At 55.5% G+C, this 20,982-nt stretch overlaps 1 protein-coding gene across 1 annotated transcript in view; it reads right to left on the bottom strand.

Annotated features, from left to right (window-relative positions):
- Window positions 1–3,360: 3,360 nt before the first annotated feature.
- The window catches only part of KCNK5 (potassium two pore domain channel subfamily K member 5), a 40,418-nt gene continuing 22,796 nt past the window's right edge, over window positions 3,361–20,982 (bottom strand). Inside the window, exons 2-5 of the mRNA XM_005896422.2 lie at window positions 10,108–10,219; window positions 8,773–8,939; window positions 8,279–8,447; window positions 3,361–5,895 (exon numbers count right to left, since the gene is read on the bottom strand). Of these exons, the coding sequence (XP_005896484.1) occupies window positions 5,036–5,895; window positions 8,279–8,447; window positions 8,773–8,939; window positions 10,108–10,219 (1,308 nt within the window). The 3' untranslated portion in view covers window positions 3,361–5,035. The remainder of the gene's footprint in view (window positions 5,896–8,278; window positions 8,448–8,772; window positions 8,940–10,107; window positions 10,220–20,982) is intronic.

Here is a 20,982-nt window from a genome sequence, read left to right as displayed (position 1 = left end):
TAAAGCTGGAGATAGGGACTTTCCTCCTGGTCCAGTGGTTAAGACTCCAGGATTGGTTTCCAATGCAGGGGGCATGGGTTCGGTTCCGGGTCAGGGAACTAAGATCCCACATGCTGTGTGGTGCAGTCCAAAAAAAAGGAAAAATGAAGCAGGAGCTACAAGGGGTCAGATTTGAGTCTGGCTCCAGCCTGCTGGTTGAAGCAATGGCCAGGGAGAGGAGACCAGATAAGGGGGCTCATTCATTCAATAGACAAGGGCTCTGTGGCGCTCAACCAGGGGTCAGGCCCCATGCTGCTGAGGAGGTCCAGGTGAGGGGCAGTAGTGGCCTAGGTGGTGGCCAGGATGGAGAGAAGGGGCAAAGGTTTTGGGAGGCTCTCTCACTGCATTATATAGACACAAGCTGGCATCTGACTCCTGGACCAACTGTGTGTGAATCTGAAAACTGGGGACCTGTTATTTCCAGGATGGACAATTGATAGGCAGGGCTGAGCCCAAGCCTCAGGGGTCCCTGGGGAGAGGCAGCCATTCCTGGAGACCCACCCGGAGTGGCCCAGCCCAGCCTGCCTCCTTCCTCCCCCTGCCTCTGCCCCAGGTTCCAGAAAGCTTCCATGCAATCGAGGCTGAGAATACCCTTTCCACTAAGTGGGTGAAACCCAAACATCCCAATTTCTTTTCCTCGGTGCTGGCACGGAGCTAAGTGACTCCTCCAGGGTCACACAGGAGCCAGAGGCCCAGCTGGGATCCAGAGTTTGTGCTTGTTTCCTATTTCTGAGCGCCTCTCCCACTTAGGTGGCAGGATCTTTGAGAGCAGGAACTGTCTTCTCCGTCCATCTCTGTTTTCTAGAGATGTCTTCCCTAGCAGATTAGGAACTTTCTGAAGGGTAGAATGAAGAGTGGAAACGCAAGTCAGGGAAGCTGTTTTGCTGCCATTTAATAGTTATTTGGGGGTCCCAGGTGGTGCTAGTGGTAAAGAATCTGCCTGCCAATGCAGGAGACGTGGGTTCGATCCCTGGGTAGAAGAGATCCCCTGGAGGAGGAAATGGCAACCCACTCCAATATTCTTGCCTGGAAAATCCCATGGACAGAGGGAGCCTGGTGGGCTATGGTCCATTGGGTTGCAAAGAGTCGAACACGACTGAAGCGACTTAGCACACACATGCACAATAATTGCTTGAATTTGTGAAAAATCCTGTATTTGCCTCAGTCTCCTCATTTGTAAAATGAGGTTAATTGTACTACTACTTATTGTGAGGACTGAAAGATATATGATAGAAGAGACAAGATTTTAAGAGTCTTGGGGGTATGGAGAGGACAGAAATACCAAGCACAGACCATGAAAAACAGCCAGAAATGAGAGCAAGGGGAACTCGACAGTAGGCTCCACGAATGGGATTTCTGTTCATGTTACACGCTGGAGTTTTCCAGGTGCCCGGGACACAGCCTGGTCCAGGATGGGTGTGGTCCAGGATGGGTGTTCAGTGAGCACTAGTTGGAGGAATGAATAGAATTCCTTCTAATGGAATGAATAGAGAGTCCAGGTGTTGCTGCTGGACAGTGGGGTGCTGGCTCAGAACTAGGGTGGGAAGGCTTTTGGGAGGGGGTAGGGGAAGATCCAGGCCTGGAGGACCGCTGGGAGTGGGCATGTCTGCTCCAGAACCCATAAAACTCTGAGGGTTTGACAATCCACCCCCATAATCCTGCTCGGGTTATGGATGCAGTGTTAAGAGGGGGATTTCCCTCCCAGGATCCTCTCAGCTTCTAAACCACGTGCTCCGCCTGCTATCCCCCAGGAGTTCATGGGCACAATGGCAGATGTGTAGGCGCACCCCTCCTCCACACAGGGTACCCCTCCTCGGCCCTTGATGCTTCAGGAATCCCTCCTGGGCCCCACCCTCGGCTCCAGCTGCTGTCCCCCACTTCCTGTTGCTAGAAAGCTCCACTCAGAAAGCTCTTGACTCATCTCGACAAGTCACAGTGGCCCGAGACCAGAACTCCGCTCCTTCTATCTGTTAGCAACTGTACAAAACTGTGACTGGTCAAGTCATACTCTGAGAGCCTTTGTGTCCTTCACTGCAAAGGGGGCTAAAAGCCCTGTGCAATGGGAGTGCTTGGAGCCACTTGGGTTGCGGGTGGGGGAGCTTTGTGAGATGGCCACGTGCTAAGGTAGTAAATAAAACTGTCACTGGGTTGGCCAGAAAGTTTGTTTGGGTTTTTCTAATATGTTGAGGCTGTAAGGGCCTATAGCAAACCAGAGAAGTTTGGGTGGGTGGGTGTGTGTGTGTGTGAGAGAGAGAGAGGGAGGGAGAGGGAGGGAGGCAGGGAGGTGGAGAGATGCTTTGGCAAAGGGATGGATGGTATCAAGTCCTTGCAGAACCCGCTGATATTTTAAAGACATATGATCCTCTATAAACACAGTCACACCCTCATGAAAAATGCACTTCACTCCTGAAATCACAGAACTTTCCATTTTTCCCAACAGATTCAAACTTCTAATGAATGTCCTGTGCAGTGTGGGAAGGGGACCAGTCTCAAAACCACTGAGACCACAAAGTCTGCAAATCCTCCTCCTTAAAGCAGCGGTCTCTAACCTTGTTGACACCATGAGCATGGGAGACAATTTTTCCATGGACCCGGGGGAGGCGGGATGGTTTGGGGATGATTCAAGTGTATTACATATATCGTGCACTTTATTTCTATTATTATTCTTACATCAACTCAGATCATCAGACATCAGATTCCAGAGGGTGGGGACCCCTGTCTTAAAGGATGCAGATGGGCCCAGCTGAGCCTGTCCTTCTGACCTCAGAAGGCCTGGTCTCCAGGGTCCTTCCTGAGTTTCCCTACCTGGACACCCTTTCAGGGGACGCCAGACAAGCAATGACAAAGCAGGTGATTGCTCTCTTCTGGTCCTGGGGGCTGCATGGGTTTGAACCCAGGCTCACCATCTATGCAGGTTTGCCCAAGTCACCTCCTGGGCCCATTTCCTTGCCTGTAAAATGGGGATGTAATCCCTACCTCACGGGACTGTTGTGTAAAGTGTGTACAACAGGGCCTGGCAGACCGGTGACACCAGCCAGCCACAGTCCCCCTATTCCTCTCCCCTGGTTCCTGACTCCTTCCTGGTTCTTGGACCCCTTCTGAGAGGCTCTTCCCCGTCCTCATTTGGACCTGTCAGCTGTCACCTCCTCCACGAGGCCTGCCCCTTCTCCACCTCCCCATCTCTTTGATTAATTTGCTCCCTTCCTGACTACTCCAGTTCTCCCCTTGACCTCCAGGCTGCCCTTAGTGCCCCCTGTCCCGGTCCCTCCCGGACTGCCCCCCACCTTGTCCCCGCAGCACACACCAGGCTGGCTTGTCCATCTCACATTTTATTGTAAAAATGTTAAAATAAATTACATTTTACATCATTTCCAGTATGTATACAGTGTGTGTGATTCCAGGACAGCCAGTGACACCCCAGCCAAGTGGGGTCAGGACACTAAGACGAACTCGTTAAAACATTTCACAGAAAGACAGAAGGCCGCTCCTTCCCACCCCAATGCCAGGCCAGCACACCCCTGGGCGAGGGGCGAGTGGGGTGTGGATACCCACGCCCATCACCTTCACTGCTGCGGGTGGGCAGGGTTCCGGCCCTCTCTGGCCCCACACCACTGGAGAGGGGCCTGAGGGGCAGAGGGGGTGTTCGGGTGACACCCAGCATGCAGTCGCCTGCGACCAATGCCCTCCCCCTATTCTGACACCATGACCTTGGCTGAGGTCACCGAGAAAGGTCCAATTGGGTTGAAGGGTAGGAGAGCGAACACCAGACATCCCGATCCTTGGGACCCCACTCTTTCACCTTTCCTCCCCGCTCTGGCTCTGAAGCCAACAAGAGATGTCAGGTATTAAAAAAACAGCAGTTCATTTAACAAAAGAACAAAATGAAACATGCAGGGCAGAGGCGGCTGGCTCTAGGGTGCGTATCTCGGAGAACCAAGAATGCTGCCAGTCCCTCGCCAGAAACAGTCTGTATACAGTTTCACATTATCGTTTTGCTCCCCCCATCGCAAATCCTTTTCTTTGTCTCACACACACATGCACGCACACGCATGCATACACACGCAGCAGCTGGAGGGAGGAGCTGGATTCACATATCTAGCCGTTCCCCACTTGCGAGCCAAGAGCGATCCGGGGAGAGGCGAGGCCCTTCTTCTCAGGGAACAGGGAATGAGGAGCCAGCGGGGCAGGGGCCGGGGCAGAATAAGCCCACTCCTGCAACTCCTGGAGCCCCAGCCTCTCTTTACTGCTTTCGGCTGCCTGCTGTTGCTTGGCCGAAGGGTGACTGAGGGAACAGGGCGCTGGGCTGGGCTCCGTCCCACTAAGTCCACAAGTGGGACCGTGGGCCATGCTTGGGACTTGCCCTGTTATCAGGAGTGTTTCAGCATCTGCCTTGTTAGCTCCCCACCCCCTTCCCTAGGAAGACTCTTCCCTCCTGAGGTTTGCAGCAGGGGGTGCCAGCCAGGCTGACGAGGTGGGACTGGGGGACGGTTAAACATGAACCCCAGGCAGGGCCCTGAGGTGCTAAAGTGCCCAGTCCCCCACCCCAGGTTCTCACACCACTCTCACTCTCTCGGTGCCAGGCACACAGGAGCCCGTTAATACTGGTGAATTCACATGGCCAAGGCCCCCGACCTAAGACAGCCGTGCGACAGTCTTAACCGAACGACAGGACAATGACCCCCGTGGATGCAAGCCTTGCCAGGAGCGGCCCTGCCAGCCCACGTGTCTGTGAACCATCAGATATGCCAGCCACGCTCGGGACAGATGCCTCCTGCTACCAGGGCACCCATTCTGCTGGGTAACAGAGGCCTGTCCTGGGCGCCATGTCTGACCTGTGGCATCTAGCTGCAGGGGATGAAGGTGAGGGCGGCCCCTGGCCCCCCACTCCCAGTTCCAGGGCTGCGCCCCCCCACCAGGGGCCAGGGTCCCAGCCATGGCAGAATGCCCCAGGTTGAGAATAGAAGCCTTGGAAGCGGGGTGGGGAGCCGGCCCCACCTCACGTGCCTTCGGGGCACTTTGCCTTATTATATTCGTTCATCAGCTGTTCGTAAGGCACGGAGAGCTCCGACTCTGTGCTGGTGAAGGTGGACTCGTCCGAGGAGGGGAACTCGCCCAGGTTCAGGGGCGCCTCGGCTGTGGCCCCCTCCTGGGGCCTCTCCTCGCCGGCCAGGTTGTCCTCCAGCGAGGACTTGGAGGTGTCCTCGTCCAACAGGCCAGCCTCCTCATTCGCAAAAGTGATGTCGGCATTCTGGAAGATCAGTGGGTGGTAGTCCTGGGCATCCCATGGCTCACCCTCCTCGCTGATGCGGTCCAGCTGGTTAATGAACACCTCGGAGGTGGGGGAGCCCTCCTCGGGGGGTCCAGCCCCGGCCTCCTCTCCACTGGGCCGCGACACGTGTCCTTTGCTCCGCAGCGTCTGGGACACCTCTTCCAAGCTGGGCACCTGGCTCTTGGAGTAGACCACCAGGGGGGTCAGGGAGGCGGGCAGGGCTGGCAGCCCACCCCTGGGGGGCCCCGGCCCCGGGCCCCGCTCCCCACCGCCGCCTGTCTTCATAGCCTTCTTCCCGATCTGCTTGATGAGGTCATTGTAAGTCTCCTCCTTTTTGGACAGGAAGCTGAAGATGTTGACGTCCTTGGACGCCGCACCGCTCGCCACCTGCAGGGCCTTCCTGGAGTGTGGGGAGCTCTCGAAGGACTCTTTTCGCCGCCGACGCCGCTTCTTAATGGCCTTATGCACCTCCACGAACATGCTCACCTTCCAGTTGACAAACAGCGACAGCCAGGCCAGTCCCAGGTAGATCCAGAGCTCCACGAAGTAGCGGTACAGGGCGTGGTAGTTGGCGCTGGGGTTCACACCTACGGGCGGGTCAGGAAGCCCAGAGGATCAGGAGAGGGCCAGCGGGGACCCGGAGACACACAGGGGGCCAAAGCCATGTCACCCGAGAGCGGACGCGGCTCGAGAACACAGAGTAGGGATGGGGACACACCAGGAAAAAGAAAGGATGTCTGTGCGGGACACCAACACCCCGTCACCCCGAAGGACCTTGGCCTGGCCACCGTGTGCCTGTCCCAGACCCGAAGTCAGGAGAGTGGCTCCCTGGGGTGCGGGAGGCTCGAGGGGGAGGGGCTTGGGGGAAGGGTGGAGACAAGCCAGCACCCAGCTCAGGAACTAAGCCATGAACCTTGGCCTTGCAATGATTCACCAACACACTGATTCACAACACTGTTTTGTGTACTCTTTGGGTGTATGTGTTACAGTTCCATTAAAACCTAGATAGGAATTAAGTGAGAGGGCAGCTGGCATCCTCCTGCTGGGCATGGACTCACTCATTTAGCATAAGTGAGGCTGGCGGAGCGGCCTGGGATGTCCAAGAGCACAGGTCCTGGCAAGAATATTCTGGACAGTCTTGACTGTCCTTCCGCTGATGTCTGGTTGGCCTCCTGGCTTCCTGTTTCTACCCTCCTCCTCCTGTGGCCTGTAGGGCTCTGCCCTCTCCGTGCCCTCTCCTTCGAGGCCAGGCTCCAGACACCTGCCCCAGGGAGCCCTCCCCGGTTACCCCGCACAGCTCTGGCCACTCCCCTACCCTCCAGGATCGTGGAGATCTCACCTTACATTTCCAGGCATGTTGATCCGTATTATTATCTATCCTATGTCCCCCTTCCCGCCCTGAGACTGGGAGTAACTTGTACAAGTTAACTGCAGGAAGGGGGCCATTTCTAGAATGGGGCTCCCTTAGGGCAAGGACTATAAGCCCCACATCAGACTGGAGGGGGTCTGAAGGCAAGGGGCTATCTCCCCAGCAGACAGGAGGTGCTGTTGATCTTGCTTAGGGCTCTAGTCATAAGCAGGTTATGATGATAACCAGGGCCCTACCCTCTGCACACGTGCAGAGCAACTCATCTGATTGTTTAACACCCTGTGATTGGTGGGCGCTATTCCTTTTTTTTTTTTAAACCAATTTTACAGATAGGGAAACTGAGGCAGGGGTCTGGCATCTTGCTGGAGCTAAGAAAGTATAATTAAAACATTTTTCTGTGCTTCCCTAATGCAAAGGCTTCTCCTTAGCCTGCTCTGGGCCGCATCAGCCAGACAAAGACAAGATTGTGCCTCCGTCTAAATTTATCTCCCAGGGCAGCAGGCTCAGATCTGCTGGTGTCAGTGCAGCGTTCAGGCCTTCCTTGCTTCTCACACCCACTCAGCCGCCCAGTCCCAGCATTCCAAGTCTCCATTTACAATGGGGCGGGAGGGCAGTGACCTGTCCCTGCTTCCAAGGAAGGGGGCGGGGAGAGATCAGAGGTCCTGGGTCAGAGGTAGGGGTCAGCGGCCGGGGCAGCAGGCACCGGGCAAGCAAGGGCAAGCAAATACGGACTCAGTAAAGGCGAACGGGGCTTTTTCAGGAAGATTAAGAATCAAGATGTTGTGCAGCCCACAGGCACAAGGACATAAGTGGCTGACAAAGGGGCCAAAGAATCTTATCGTCGCCTGGATTAAGGAGGGGAGGGGTGGGAGGGAGAGTCCGGGCCAGAGGGAGCGGGGCAGCTTGGGAGGAGGCCTTTCTTGTCTTTTAAGCTGCCCGTGGCAAGAGCCAAGTTTCTGGCCTCTGAGTCAAGTGTCCAACAGCGCCCTCATCACCTGTGAGCGATGGAAGGAGGCAGCTGTGATGTGGAGCAGCCCCTGACTCAGCCCCCAGGTCCTGTCTCTAGCCCATAGTGCACCTAAGCCTCTAAGTTCAGACAACGGGGGAGAAGAAAGGAAGAGACCAGAAGCAAAACACAAAGAGAGGAGAGAAAAGCCACCTTCTAAGAAAGCAAAGGGCCTTCCCAGGTGGCGCTAGTGGTAAAGAACCCGCCTGCCAGTGCAGGAGACATTAAGACTTGGGTTCCATCCCTGGGTCGGGAAGATCCCCTGGAGGAGGGCATGGCAACCAGTCCAGTATTCTTGCCTGGAGAATCCCATGGACAGAGGGAGCCAGGCGCGCTACAGTCCACAGGGTCACAGAGTCAGATAAGACTGAAGCAACTCAGCACACATGCAAGAAAGGAAAAGGGAAAATGCCTGCAATGATTCTCTGTCTTGGTTTCCTCCTATAAGCGGCAGGGCTGGGTCAGGACCCCACTGGATGGAGACCCAGGACACTGGACGCCTACCGGGGCCCCCGGTCATGGTCAGCTGAGCTGAAACTGGAGGAGAAGCAGAGGAAGAGAGGGCAGGGAGACAGAGGCAAGGGGCAGGACTCACCGGCCACGAAGTCGCCGAAGCCAATGGTGGAGATGGTGATGAAGGAGTAGTAGAGGCCCTCGATGTAGTCCCACTCCTCCGTCACCATGAACACGAAGGGCGGGATCACCAGGTGGACCAGCACTCCCCACAGGATGAAGATGGCTGTGCACGTGATCTGCGCCTTGCGCTGAGGGATGGGCAGGGAGACCAAGTCAGACAACGTGCAGTGGGGAGACCGGGGGAACCCAGCAGAGCACCCAGAGTGCGCTGAGGAGGTAACCAGAAGGGAGGCCAGCTGGGCGCCGGGCCTGCGAGGAGGCTCACTGCCAAGGAAGGAGGGGGATTAGTGGCGTTCCCAGCCTCGCCTGGGAGGGCAGGGGGCTCTGAAACGGCTCGCTTGCCATCTGTCCCGACACTTCCGTATCGGGACCCAGGGATCCTTCCCACCCTAGCCACAGTCACTTGCCAGGGTCCTTCCCACCTCTGCCCAGGACCCAGGGATGGGGACATACCAGGCTCACGCCTCTCTTGGTGAGGAACTGGCCCAACCTCTTGGCGCGTCCCCCAAAGAACTTGCCCAGGGCACTGATCCACGTCAGACAGAGCGGCACCCCAAAGAGGCCGTAAAAGACACAGAAGAGGCGCCCGGCGGGAGTCTTGGGGGCCACGTTGCCGTAACCTGAGGAAGAAGAAGAGAGTGAGGCCAACAGGGCCACAGGATGGACCCAGACTCAGGGTGGCCCCCACCTCCACCCCACCCACCCCACACACACAGCTGGAGGAAAGCCCATTCTCAAAGATCACTTGACACTGATCTAATGTCAATACCTAAGAAATGAAATTTTCCTTGACCATGCTATGATCTTGATCATCCACAGCAAATGACGGTATGGGCTACGCCTTCTCCACCAGCCTGGGAGCTCCCTGAAGGCGGACTAAGCCTCCCCTGTTAGTAAGTCCTGTCCTAGTCTGCATGGTACCCTTGTGCAAATTGGAAGGCACAAGTCAACAGCTTCCCTGGGTAGACACTCCAGAAGCACCGTAGTAGATGGTCTCCGAAGACGGCCATTCATTTCTTTTCTTTAAAAAAAAAATTATTTTTGACTGTGCTGGGTCTTTGTTGCTGTGCACGGGCTTTCTCTAGTGCGGAGAGCAGGGGCTACTCTCTAGGTGCGGTGCGCAGGCTGCTCATTGCGATGTTTCTCTTTTTGTGGAGCACAGGCTCAGTAGTTGTGATGCATGGGCTTAGCTGCCCCGGGCATGTGGGATCTTCCCTGACCAGGGATGGAACCATAGCAAGAAAGTGAAAGTGAAAGTCACTCAGTTGTGTCCGACTCTCTGAGACCACACGGACTGTAGCCCGCCCGGCTTCTCTGTCCACAGAATTCTCCAGGCCCGAATACTGGAGGAGCCGTTCCGTTCCCTTCTCCAGGGATCCTGATCCAGGTTTCCGGCATTGCAGGCAGATGCTTTACTGTCTGAGCCACCAGGGAATAAGTTACATTCTAAACCTCTAACTTCTGGGATGGTTGGTTATCAGTCATAGATAACTAGAGCAGACACCCAGATCGGTGAGAAAGCAGGGGCTGGGGCTTATGCAGTGACTAAACCTGCTTGACCTCCCGCATGGCTCTGGCTCTGCTGTGTTGTTTCTACTCCAAGAGCCCAGGTCAGGACTTCTGGAAGAAAACAGTCTCCCACGCATGGCCAGTCACCAAGCACTTACTGATTCTCCAGGGGTGTGTCAAAAGGACAGCGTGCAACTGGCCCGATTTTAACCCCGACGAGGTCATGTGACCAGACCTGGGGCATGGAAGAGGGTATCCTGAAGATCTCAGAAGGCTTACCGATGGTGGTGATGACTGTGGCTGCAAAAATCATTGCGTTGGGCCAGTTCCAGTTGTTGAAGGTCTGGTTCCCTGTGATGGCCACGCCCTGTCCTGCAGCATCAGATACTATCTAAAAGGAGATATACAGTGAAGATCAGAGAGGAGGTCACACTTTATGAACCTCCTTATAAGTATTCTTATTAAATCATCACAATAGGAAAGTGGCAATTATTGTCTTCAATTTATAGGAGATGAAATATTTTATACAGGATCAGAGAGGTCAAGTGATTTGCCCAAGGACACACAGCTGGGAAGACTATGAATCCCGGTAAACTGAATTCAGTAGATCTGGAAGATGTCAAGAGAACGTGCCTTTCTAACAAGTTTCCAGGTGATGCTGACGTTATGGCCCCAGGACCACACTTTGAGAACCGCGCCAGACTTTATGCCTCTGAAAGAAGGCAGACATGATATAGAAAAGACAGAAGGACCTCCAGAGAAGTGCTCGACTTCGGGATTGGCCCTTCACACCCCGCCCCCCATTGTCAGGGCACTGGCTAAGGTCAGCTCAGAAGCTTGCGGACCCATGTTCCGGGGGTGGACCCATCAGCTGGCCTGGTCATTAAGGTGGTGTGTACTTTTCAGGCTGACTCAAAACCATCATATGAGTTCCCAAGAAGCTCCTGGCCACTTTGGAGAGCAGGTGAGAAGTCGCCTGGGGAGGTCCACTGGGAGGCCCAGGGAGAGGCCTTTATTATCTATTCCAGGAACACAGACAGCTGCCAAACCTGTCCACCTGGCCTCCACCCCATCCTTGAGGGTTGCCTCCATTCACTCCACCCACCATCAGTGGGGGCCGGGACCTCACGAGGCGGCTCCAAGAAAGTGCCAAGATCTGGGGTCCTGGCCCTGCCCCCAGGGAGAGGCCTGGGATGGACCATCCAGCCCAGAAACCAGGAACGTGACAAATTCCCCCTAGAAATCAAGCCTAGGACCGAGGAAAGACAGAGACAAGCATGGGAGTAGGAAGGAGACAGAAAAACTGGAGTTCTACCCATGGCATGAGAAGAGAGGGAAGGGTGGGTTGTCCTGAAGGAGTGTGCCGTTTGCAGCGGCAGAGGCCAGTGTAAGTGGATCTGCAGACTTTGTCAAGAATTTTCCATGATGACACGCTCATCTGACAGGCTGTCAAACCACACGGCTCACTGCCTTGCCTACCCCCTCCCCACCCACCCTGCTATTTCCTGCTCATTTCTCTGCAAAGTAGAAAGAGGGTGCCGCGGAGCTGGCTGGGCGCTTTACGCCAGGACATTCAGATAGGAAAGAGGCCAACTGGTCCATCCGGTTGTAGGTCAACTCAAAAGGTTTCCTAAGCCATGACATCTATGTTCTAAGCAGGAGAATGAAACGTCCCAGGGCCCGGGGTGTAAACAGATGACAAGGAAAGCAGGATCACTCAGCCGCCTTTGGCTGCAGTCTTTGCTATCTGAGATACCCATCTTATGGGGGGTGGGGGTGAGGAGAGCAGCACCGTCCTCAGGAAACACAGCCCGAGATGGCCGACACTGACCGGGAAATCACAGCATTGGAACCCCACCCCTGGTCAACCCCGTGGAGTCTCGGAGGAACAGGAGAGATGTCAGAAGTTGCCTCCCCACCTCCTTCTCACACAAAAGGAAAGGGTGGACTCTAGAAACTCCAAACTGAACTCTCGCTGACTCCTCTCTGGAGACAGCAGAGCACTTGGCGGATTCAAAGAGGAAGCAGTGGGCACTGGAAGCTGCTAGCACAGGTTCACCAGAGCAAGTCATGCTCAGCTAAGTGCATCTCCCACTCCAAAGAGACTGCAAAGCCTTGAAGTTCGGTGGAATGCAGTCAATCCAGATAGCAGCCAGGCAGCTGAACAGATGGGTGCAAAGATATTCGTGTGGAGAAGACAGAGAAATTGCAGGGATGGACTGGGATTAATCCGGGTCCACATAAAGGCAGATAAACAACCCCAAGAAGTACTGATCATTATCAGTCTGGATCGAGGTCTCCATCATCATGCCAAAGGCCAGGCCCCTTGAATCTTTTAATCCATAGCACAGCAAAGACATAGATGGCTGACCAGTTTAATCTGCAAAAGATGCAAACCTGGAACAAGGCTGGGGTGGGAAGACAGCTGACACTGCAATGGCACCATCTGGACTGGAAAAATGGGCCCAGGGCTCCTCCGCTGGCTCAGTGGTGAAGAATCCGCCTACCTACGCAGGAGACACGGGTTCAGTCCCTGGTCTGGGACGATCCCACGTGTCACGGATCAATGAAGCCCTTGTACCACAACTACTGAGCCTGTGATCGAGAGCCCGGGACCCCCAACTACTGAGCCCACGTGCCCCAGCTACTGAAGCCCAAGAACTCTAGAGCTCACGCTCCTCAACAAGAGAAGTTACTGCAAGGAGAAGCCCGTGCACCGCATCTAGAGAGTCGCCCTTGCTCACCGGAACTCGAGACAAGGCCGCACAGAGACAGAAGGTCCAGCAGAGCCAAAATAAATAAATAATCAATTTTTTTTGAGTTGAGATCTAGCTTTAAAAAAAAAAGGGGGCCAAACTAACATGATACAGCTGTCTTTTAAATTTTTCATGTCTTATACTTTGAGTTAGAAGAGACTGACCCAAAGGGTCAAAGGGAAAAGGCCTTGGGTTTTAGCTGACCCCAAACCAACAAACATTAGGGTGGCTGCCAAAACAAAGAGAGGTAAATACAATCTCGGGCAGTGTTAACACCTTATCTCTTCAGGGCTGGGAGGCAACCAGCCCACTGTCCTCTGCAGGTCAGTTCCTCTGCACTCTGCTCCACTCTTGGCTGTTAGACTTCATGATATGCTAACCTAGGGGCCAAGGTCCTGGAGGGGACAGCTGTGAATGTGTTGGATAATGAGTTCCACCAGAATGGACTGCCCTTGGTTAGGCATCCATTTCTGATCATGGGAAGCTTAGGCCCAGGAAGACCAGTACACTTCAGGGATACTGAAGGTGTGACTGCAACAGGGGTTCTCAGGTGGGGAGGCAGCACCCTCTGGGAATGTTTGCCAGTGCTGCCTGAGTGGGAGCCTCCTATGTGCTGGGCACTCACTGTTTGGGCACCAGGGGGAGAGCTTCAAGAGAGGACAGTATCCCTGTCCGTCCCATGCTGCTGGCATGAAGTAGGCAGGGACCAGAGAGGTAAGACAGCCTGGGATGCTCAGGACAGCCCCACCCGCCATGCCCACATGTGACTCCGGAACCATTTAGTTAAGTGCTGGTGACTCAGTGGTAAAGAATTCACCTGCAGGAGACACAGATTCGATCCCTGGGTCGGGAAGATTCCCCTGGAGAAGGAAATGGCAACCCACTCCAGTATTCTTGTCTGGGAAATCCCATGGACAGAGGAGCCTGGTGGGCTATAGTCCATGGAGTTGCAAAAGAGCTGGACACGACCGAGCGACTAAACAACAATAGCAAGGAGACATCACATGTAAGAGCTGGCAAAACAGGGTAACCGAAGACGGCATTATTGTTGGGAGCTTTGCAGCAGAAATGCTGGCTTCTTGCCCCTCACCCCACTGATGGTGTGTCCTTTGGGGCCTCCGTCCTGGGTTATCAGGGAGTCACAGCCCTGTGCACTGTCCTCTTCACCCCCATTATCTCTCCACGGTCACCCAGAGAGGGGCGGACAAATGGGGGCATTCCAAAGAGCCCTAAGCCCCCAGGGCCAGAAGCGCCACTCACCCTTACAACAGTCCAGTGGCGGCAGTTACGCCCACAGATCAGGTCAGGAGACAGAGGCTGAGAGCTTAACTGGCAGAACTGGGCCAGGTTCTAGGCTTTCTCTTGCAAGTCAGCTGGGCTCCTCACCTCCCTCTCTTCCCTGTTCTCTCTGCTCCTGGACGCCCCAAGCTTCTCTGCCCAGGGTTTCCAAGCAGCTGGCCTGGGGATCAGCTTGGCTCCATCCCCATGCTGGGAGAGAGAGCGGGATTTCAGTGCTGCTGTGTGTCAGATGCCTCTTGCTGGGGCTTTTATACATATTCCCTGACTGGCTCGTCCCCGAATCTGCCAGGCATCACCTGACAGGTGAGGAAAGCGAGGCTCAGGGAGCAAAGTTCTGGATGTGAACTTGGGCAGCCTGCTCCCTGTTCCCACTATGGGTCACTGTGGCTCCAGTTGGAACATCTCACTGATTAAGGTCAGGGGCAGGGTCCCTCAGGCTGGTGGGACCCTCTCCCCCAGAACAGAGAGGCTGACCCAGGATTGAGGTCATCCCTGGGTGAGGGGAGCCATTAGACACATCGTCTAGTCCTCCAGGGTTAGGGAAGTTGCTTTCTTGGGAGAAGGTGGACCTTGTTCACGCACAAGATGATTTAACTTGGCTTCCAAATTCACACAAGACAATATTTTCATTTTCTACATCACCCTAGAGAACGATGGGAGAGGGGGATCCTGCAGACAGCCTGGGCCTGGCTCTGGTTTGAGAACAGAATGGAGCTCCACCCCCTCCCCCGCCTGTCATCCTTGCAAAGAAGTGGCTGTGATTTACTGGTGAGGAGTTGGTGGTTACCATGCACTAAACGTTATGCTGAGCACTTTATGTGCCTCCAGCTCATTTAATGAGCAAAGAATCCTGCTGGGAAGTCACCGTAATTTTTTTCATTTTGCAAACGAGGACCTGAGGCTGAGAGGTTAAGTAAGTAACCTGCTGCTGCTAAGTTGCTTCAGTCGTGTCCAACTCTGTGCGACCCCACAGACAGCAGCCCACCAGGCTCTGCCGTCCCTGGGATTCTCCAGGCAAGAGTACTGGAGTGGGGTGCCATTGACTAAGGGATGCTAAAATCGAGGAAGCGGGGTGGGCTGGGGAGCCAGCCAGGATCTGGGTTCTGGCTGCAGGAAGGAGGCTGGTGCATACCTCCACCCCTTCACACCACCTGGAAAAACAGTGCCCTAAAACCAGCCCATCCACTCAGACAGAGTTCTCAGGGAGGAGACATTCACGCCTCTGCCTAGGCTTCAAGCAACATGCTACCCTGACTCCACCCTCCCAGAATCTCACTGTCCATGAAGTCTGGGTTCCCTATGGCACCTCATCCCCCAGGGATCCGGAGTTTCCTGTGCAGAGGTAGCTGCCAGGCACCCCATCCAGGAGACGCACTCTGCAGAGTTCCAGAAAGGGCCCGTCCTGCCCACCTGCGGACACAGGCAGCGGGGCTGAGGTCCAGCCTTTCCTTCATCAGGCCATAAGAGAACACTTTCGGGTGGCAGCCAGCCTGTGGATGCCAGCTACGGGGCCCCCACAGGGCCGCTCCCCACCCTGCCTCCAGCTCCATGTCAGGCCTCACACTGGGAGCACAGAGTCCCTTCCTGGCCACACAGAATCAGCCTCGAGGATGCCAGCCTCCACTGGACCCACGTGTCAGAGGCACCCAAGTGGTCGTCCCTCACCATCCCTGGCTGCATCCGTCCCTAACCCATTTCACCTCCGCTCACTTGGTTCCTCTGGCCTGCAAAGAGAACGAGGCCAATGGTCATGTGTTCACAGTGTGTGGAAGAGTAGGAAGAACATTTACTGTCTCTCACCGGCCCTCCTGGCTCCCCCAGCCACCTTGGGAGGTAGGTAGGGCATGGTTTATTACTCCTTATTTCATAGATTATGATAATTCATATTTGAATAGTAGCTGGTATTTGAGCACTTGTTTTATGACAACCACCAATCAAAGCATTTTAAATCAGCTCATTGAGTGTTTATAACCTTGTAAAGGAGGTTGTCTTCCCTCCATTTACAGCTGAGGCAAACAAGGCACAGAGGCTGAGTAACCTGCGAGGCAGTGGTGGAGCCAGAGCGTGGACCCAGGCCGTCTGGCTCTCAACCCCTCTTCTGTCCACAGACAGGGGTGACGGGTATAGGCTTCTCGGCTACAGCAGTGAACCCAGGTTTCTAGAACACAGCCAGGCAAATGCAAGGGAAATAGCCACAGGAATGTAGAGACTGACTTCCCTAGAAGGTAAGCTCCGTGAGGGCAGGGCTTTTATCTGCGGTGCACACATTTATTAAGTGAGTGAGTGAATGAATCAATGAGGGCATCTTCCCTGACCTTGACTGACTCCCTCTCCCATATCCTTCCTTCAATTCCTTCTCAGGGTTATTCTGCAGGTGGATCTCATAAACCACCCTGTGGATTATATTGTTCATCAGCAACAAGGCACACAGCTTTATCTGGCAAGAGGGTGGGAAGCAGAGTCAAACCCCAGTATGAGTGGGGCTGGCGGGGTCAGGGGAGGGACATAGAGCTGCTGGGACCACCAGCATCCAGGGGAGGAGGGATGGGGGCGGTCACCAGGTTGTGAGAACAGAGGGCAGACCCTGGAGGTCAGGGGTTTGGAAAGGGGTCAGGTAAGGGGGGCAAACAAAAGCCCCCTTGCCCAAGATGGCAGAGCGAGTGGCAGTGGGGCCAGGAGAGTCCCTGGAGTGACTAGAGGGACCGTCCTTCCTGCCGGAAGAGGAGGCCTGCCCCCTCCGAAACTCTTCTGCGGGGCAGTGGGTGTGCGGAGAACAGGAAGAGGGCTATAAAAGAGGGAGATAGGGTTCTCCAACCAGATCCGTGCCCCCACCCTGGGCAGAGGCTCATGGACATGTGAGGCGGACCTGGGGGTTACTTAGTGGGCAGGGAGTCCTCTCTCAAGTGCTGGCACCAAGTTCCTGTGTAAATCATACACTATCAGCCTTAATTTCTCCATCGGTCAAAAACGGCACCCACTCTTGAACACACCCCGGAAGCCCTGAATAAAGGTAACTGCAGTCAGGGTTGCAACCACACGGTACACGTGGCCTTCAGGAAACCAGCCCCAGCAGTGACCTGACACCCCGGCAGGGGACTGCGGGCCCACAAAGACAAATCAAAGGGCGTGGAATTTAGGTCTCTGCACCTGGAGGCCAGGCCCGGATGAGATCAGCAGGTAGGGGCCCCTGGAGTCAGGAGGCCTGAGGGTCGGGTGTGTGTCCAGGCTCCCCCCAGGAAGCAGAGGCAGGGAAACAGAGGCACACCCAGGACGCACCACCGCAGCCCTCAGACAGCCCATCTCTCTGGACCTCTGCCCTCTAGGGGCTCCCAGCCACCCTGGCCGGCCACCTGCACAGCGGAGTAAGGACACATGCTGATCCCCCACCCTGTGCCCGCTATGGTGGGGCGGAGGCCAGGCATGAGGGCTTCTCTGAACCCTAGTCTTAAAGCCCCAGTTAAGACATCCCCCGGCTTCACTGTCAGCCCAATGCCCATCCACCCCCTGGTCTCTGGGCTGGGCTCTTCCTGTATATCCACGTCTGTCTGTACATCCATCCTCAGGGAAGGGGGCTGGGGTGGGGTCACGGCCCCACAGGGAGTTTGCGGCAGTGGGTGGGGGCGGGGAGAGTCTTAACAGACAAAAGTGGGGATAAGTAAACCTATCATAGGCACTTTTCAGGCAAATAGATGCTGAACAAGTTGGGCTTGTTCAGAGCAATGCTTCTCACGTTCTTTAACACTGCAAACTGATGAGCGGATAGAGGAGAGCAGGGGGGGACCCCAGAGCCCATGCACTGGGGCGCCCTGCGGCAGCGTGAGGAGGGGAAGAGGCCGGGGTTGGGGGGGCGCAGTGGGTAGAGCTCGCCGTCCAGCTGTGTGGCCAGCCCTCCCTCTGAGGTCTTTCAGGGACTGCCGGCAGACCTACACTATCAGTATCTTGGCGAGAAGGTGAGCACCTGTTAACCTCTTATTCCCAGGACAAATCAGAGGTGTGAAGACGATTATCTGAGCCCTCCATTATCTCCACTCCTCTCACTTGCCGGGCTCAGGCTGACTCAGCTCCTCAGTTCAGTTCAGTCGCCCAGTCGTGTCCGACTCTTTGCAACCCCATGGACTGCAGCACGCCAGGCCTCCCTGTCCATTGCCAACTCCCGGAGTTTACTCAAACTCATCTCCATCGAGTCAGTGATGCCATCCAACTATCTCCTCCTCTGTCGTTCCCTTCTCCTGCCTTCAATCCCTCCCAGCATCAGGGTCTTTTCCAATGAGTCAGTTCTTAGCATCAGGTGGCCAAAGTATTGGAGTTTCAGTTTCAGCATCAGTCCTTCCAACAAACACTCAGGACTGATCTCCTTTAGGATGGACTGGTTGGATCTCCTTGGAGTCCAAGGGACTCTCGAGTGTCTTCAACACCATGGTTCAAAAGCATCAAAAGTATCTACCCCAACGGGGTGGGAGAGGGGCACTGGGCTAGTCTTCAGAGACAGTGGATGCCACCCAGCCCCTGGAGCAGGGGCTCTCCCCCGACCCAGTGGAACCACCTGGGAGTTTAAATAAACACAACACCTGGACCTCACTCACAGGTATTCCCTGGGGTTGACCTAGGTGCCCAGCAAGCAGTTAACAAGCTTCACGGGTGATTCGTCCCTTCATCTGCTAAGTGGGGGTGACGCGGGTGCGGGGCTCAGCCTTCCAGCTCCCCAGCCAGGAGGCAAGATGCGCAGGATCCTCGGTATTCCCCCGCCCCGCTCCCCGCAGCCCAGGTGACCAGGTGTGGCTCGGAGGGCAGGACTGGTTTAGGAGCTGGGCATTGGCCGGGGCCCAACGGCACCACCCTGACACCTGCCTCCCAGCTGTGGGCCCGGCTCCCCCGGCCCTGACTCTCCCAGGCGGACAGCAGGTGTCTGTGGGGCAGGTGCAGGGACGTGGGGGCAGGGCCCCATCTTGTCTCTGTTAAGACTTGACCCGGGCCCTTGCAGTGTGGACTTTGTAGACTTGTGTTTTGCTTATCTGCATTTTCACTTTTGCTCCAATCCTGCTTATCTGCTTTTTCGGTTTTGCTCCGACGTCTGTTGTTTAGTCGCTCAGTCGTGTCCGACTCCTTGCGACCCCATGGACGGCAGCCTGCTAGGCTCCTCCATCCATGGGATTTCCCAGGCAAGAATACTGGAGTGGCTTGCTATTTCCTACTCCAGGGGATCTTCCCAGACCAGGGGTTGAGCCTGAGTCTCCTGCATTGGAAGGCAGATTCTTTACCACTGAGTCACCAGGGAAGCCCGCTCCAGTGTCTACCCGAATACCTATTACGTTTTCAGTAGAAAGAAAGTGTTAGCCGCTCAGTCATGTCTGACTCTTTGTGACCCCATGGACTGTAGCCTGCCAGGCTCCTCTGTCCATGAAATTCTCCAGGTAAGAAATAACAGGAGTGGGAAGCCATTCCCTTCTCCAGGGGATCTTCATGACTTGGGGATCAAACCCAGGTCCCTGGCACAGCAGGCAGATTCTCTGCCATCTGAGCCACCAGGGGAGCCAAGAAGGAAAGACAAATTGCTGGAGACTTGGTTGGTACACTAGGAAGTTAAGGTAGGGTCTGAAGACCTTGGTTCAGTTCAGGTCACTTACTGAGTTTCTCCAGGAACCAAAGTTGGCTTAGGACCACAGGGGTCCCCCTGTCTAAGCAGGTGACACTTTTGTATAATTCATATTTTCCTTTGTCCAGAACTATAACTTCTGAGCCTAGTTCAGCACCTCCCAAGCTCCATTCTCCCTGTCTCCCCCGCAAAAAAAAATCCACAGCCTATTTGAGAAAATACATTTTCATTCTCAGGATTCAGCCTACTGGCCACCAGCTCCAGCTCTTCCCGAGGCCCCAGCAAGCCAGGCTGCTTGAGTCAGAAGCGAGTCTTATTCTTCACCCCACTTCCTTCCTCGATCCCCCCAGACCCCACTGCAGGATGAGGAAGGCGCCTCACTGTGCCTTGGTCCCTAAAGGACTGTGCCTGGTGCCAGCCAGGCTGCCCTCCCTCAGCCCAGGGAGGAAACAGCAACCGGAGGATGCCCTGGGGTACAAAATACAATCCCTCCCCAACCCCAGAAACCCACACATCCTCATCAGGCAAGGTGGAAAGAGGCACCCCACCCCACCCGCAACACATCTCCCAAAGGGAGGGGTCACCAGTACTGCTTCTTAACCAGGCTGCAGGTGGAGACCACCAGGGGTTGGGGGCAGCTTGGGGAAATACTCCTGCCTGGGTGCTACCCTGGGAGATTCAGACAGAAATGGTCTGGGGTGTGGACTGGGAACCAAGTTGCTGAAAAGCTGTCCCAGATAACTAATATCATGTGCAGCCCATTTCAAAACCACCGTCCCAGACCCAAACCATCCTCTCTTCTAGTTACGGGGAAGGCCCAGTCCAGCCCGCCCCAGGGGTCAGCACGGCAGCCAGCGATGGATGGCTGTCCTCCCATCTGCCCTCGGGTTTCCCCTCCAGGGCCATCTCTCAGCAGCTTGCGGAGCCCAGAGGCACGGAGAGGTCTCACGGTCGGGAAAGCCCGGGCCAGAGGTAAGCGCGTTTTCAGCAGAAACCTGGGTTTCCGACTTTCTCAGGCCCGGGAGCCTGTCTGCTCTCAGGAGGGACAATGAAAACAAGGCAGGTGACCCTGCCCCCATTGTTCTCAGGCTGGGTCGGTAACACGCCTCCTCCTCCCCTGGGGCAGCTGGGCGCCTCTCCATGAGAGCGGAGGCCAGGGCAGAGCCCTGCAGGGATCGGCTGCCCCACTGGAAGGCTGTGGGTTTGGCTAAAGCAAACAGACTAGGGCTGGAGGGGCCGGAGCTCAGGATGGGATGTCAGCAAGTGTTCTCAGGCACCTGGAGGGCCGAGCTGATGAGTGACGCTGGAAATCCCGGTGTGAGCGGACACAGGGGACCTCCAGGGCCAGTTCTGGTGCCACAGCTGTGCTGCCCGAGAGCGACCCGGGGGAGTAGCAAAGAACCCCCGCCCACCCAAACAGAGACACCAGATGACCCGCAGAGCTGTGTTCTCAGACTCCACTCCCTGCCTCATTTTCTGAAGGACTCGGGGCAGGTGGCACGTCCA

The sequence above is a fragment of the Bos mutus genome, chromosome 23 (assembly GCF_027580195.1).
Source record: "Bos mutus isolate GX-2022 chromosome 23, NWIPB_WYAK_1.1, whole genome shotgun sequence".
NCBI classification, from domain to species: Eukaryota; Metazoa; Chordata; class Mammalia; order Artiodactyla; family Bovidae; genus Bos; species Bos mutus.
Note: the sequence above shows the minus strand (reverse complement) of the source record. Positions and strands in the feature narration are given on the sequence as shown.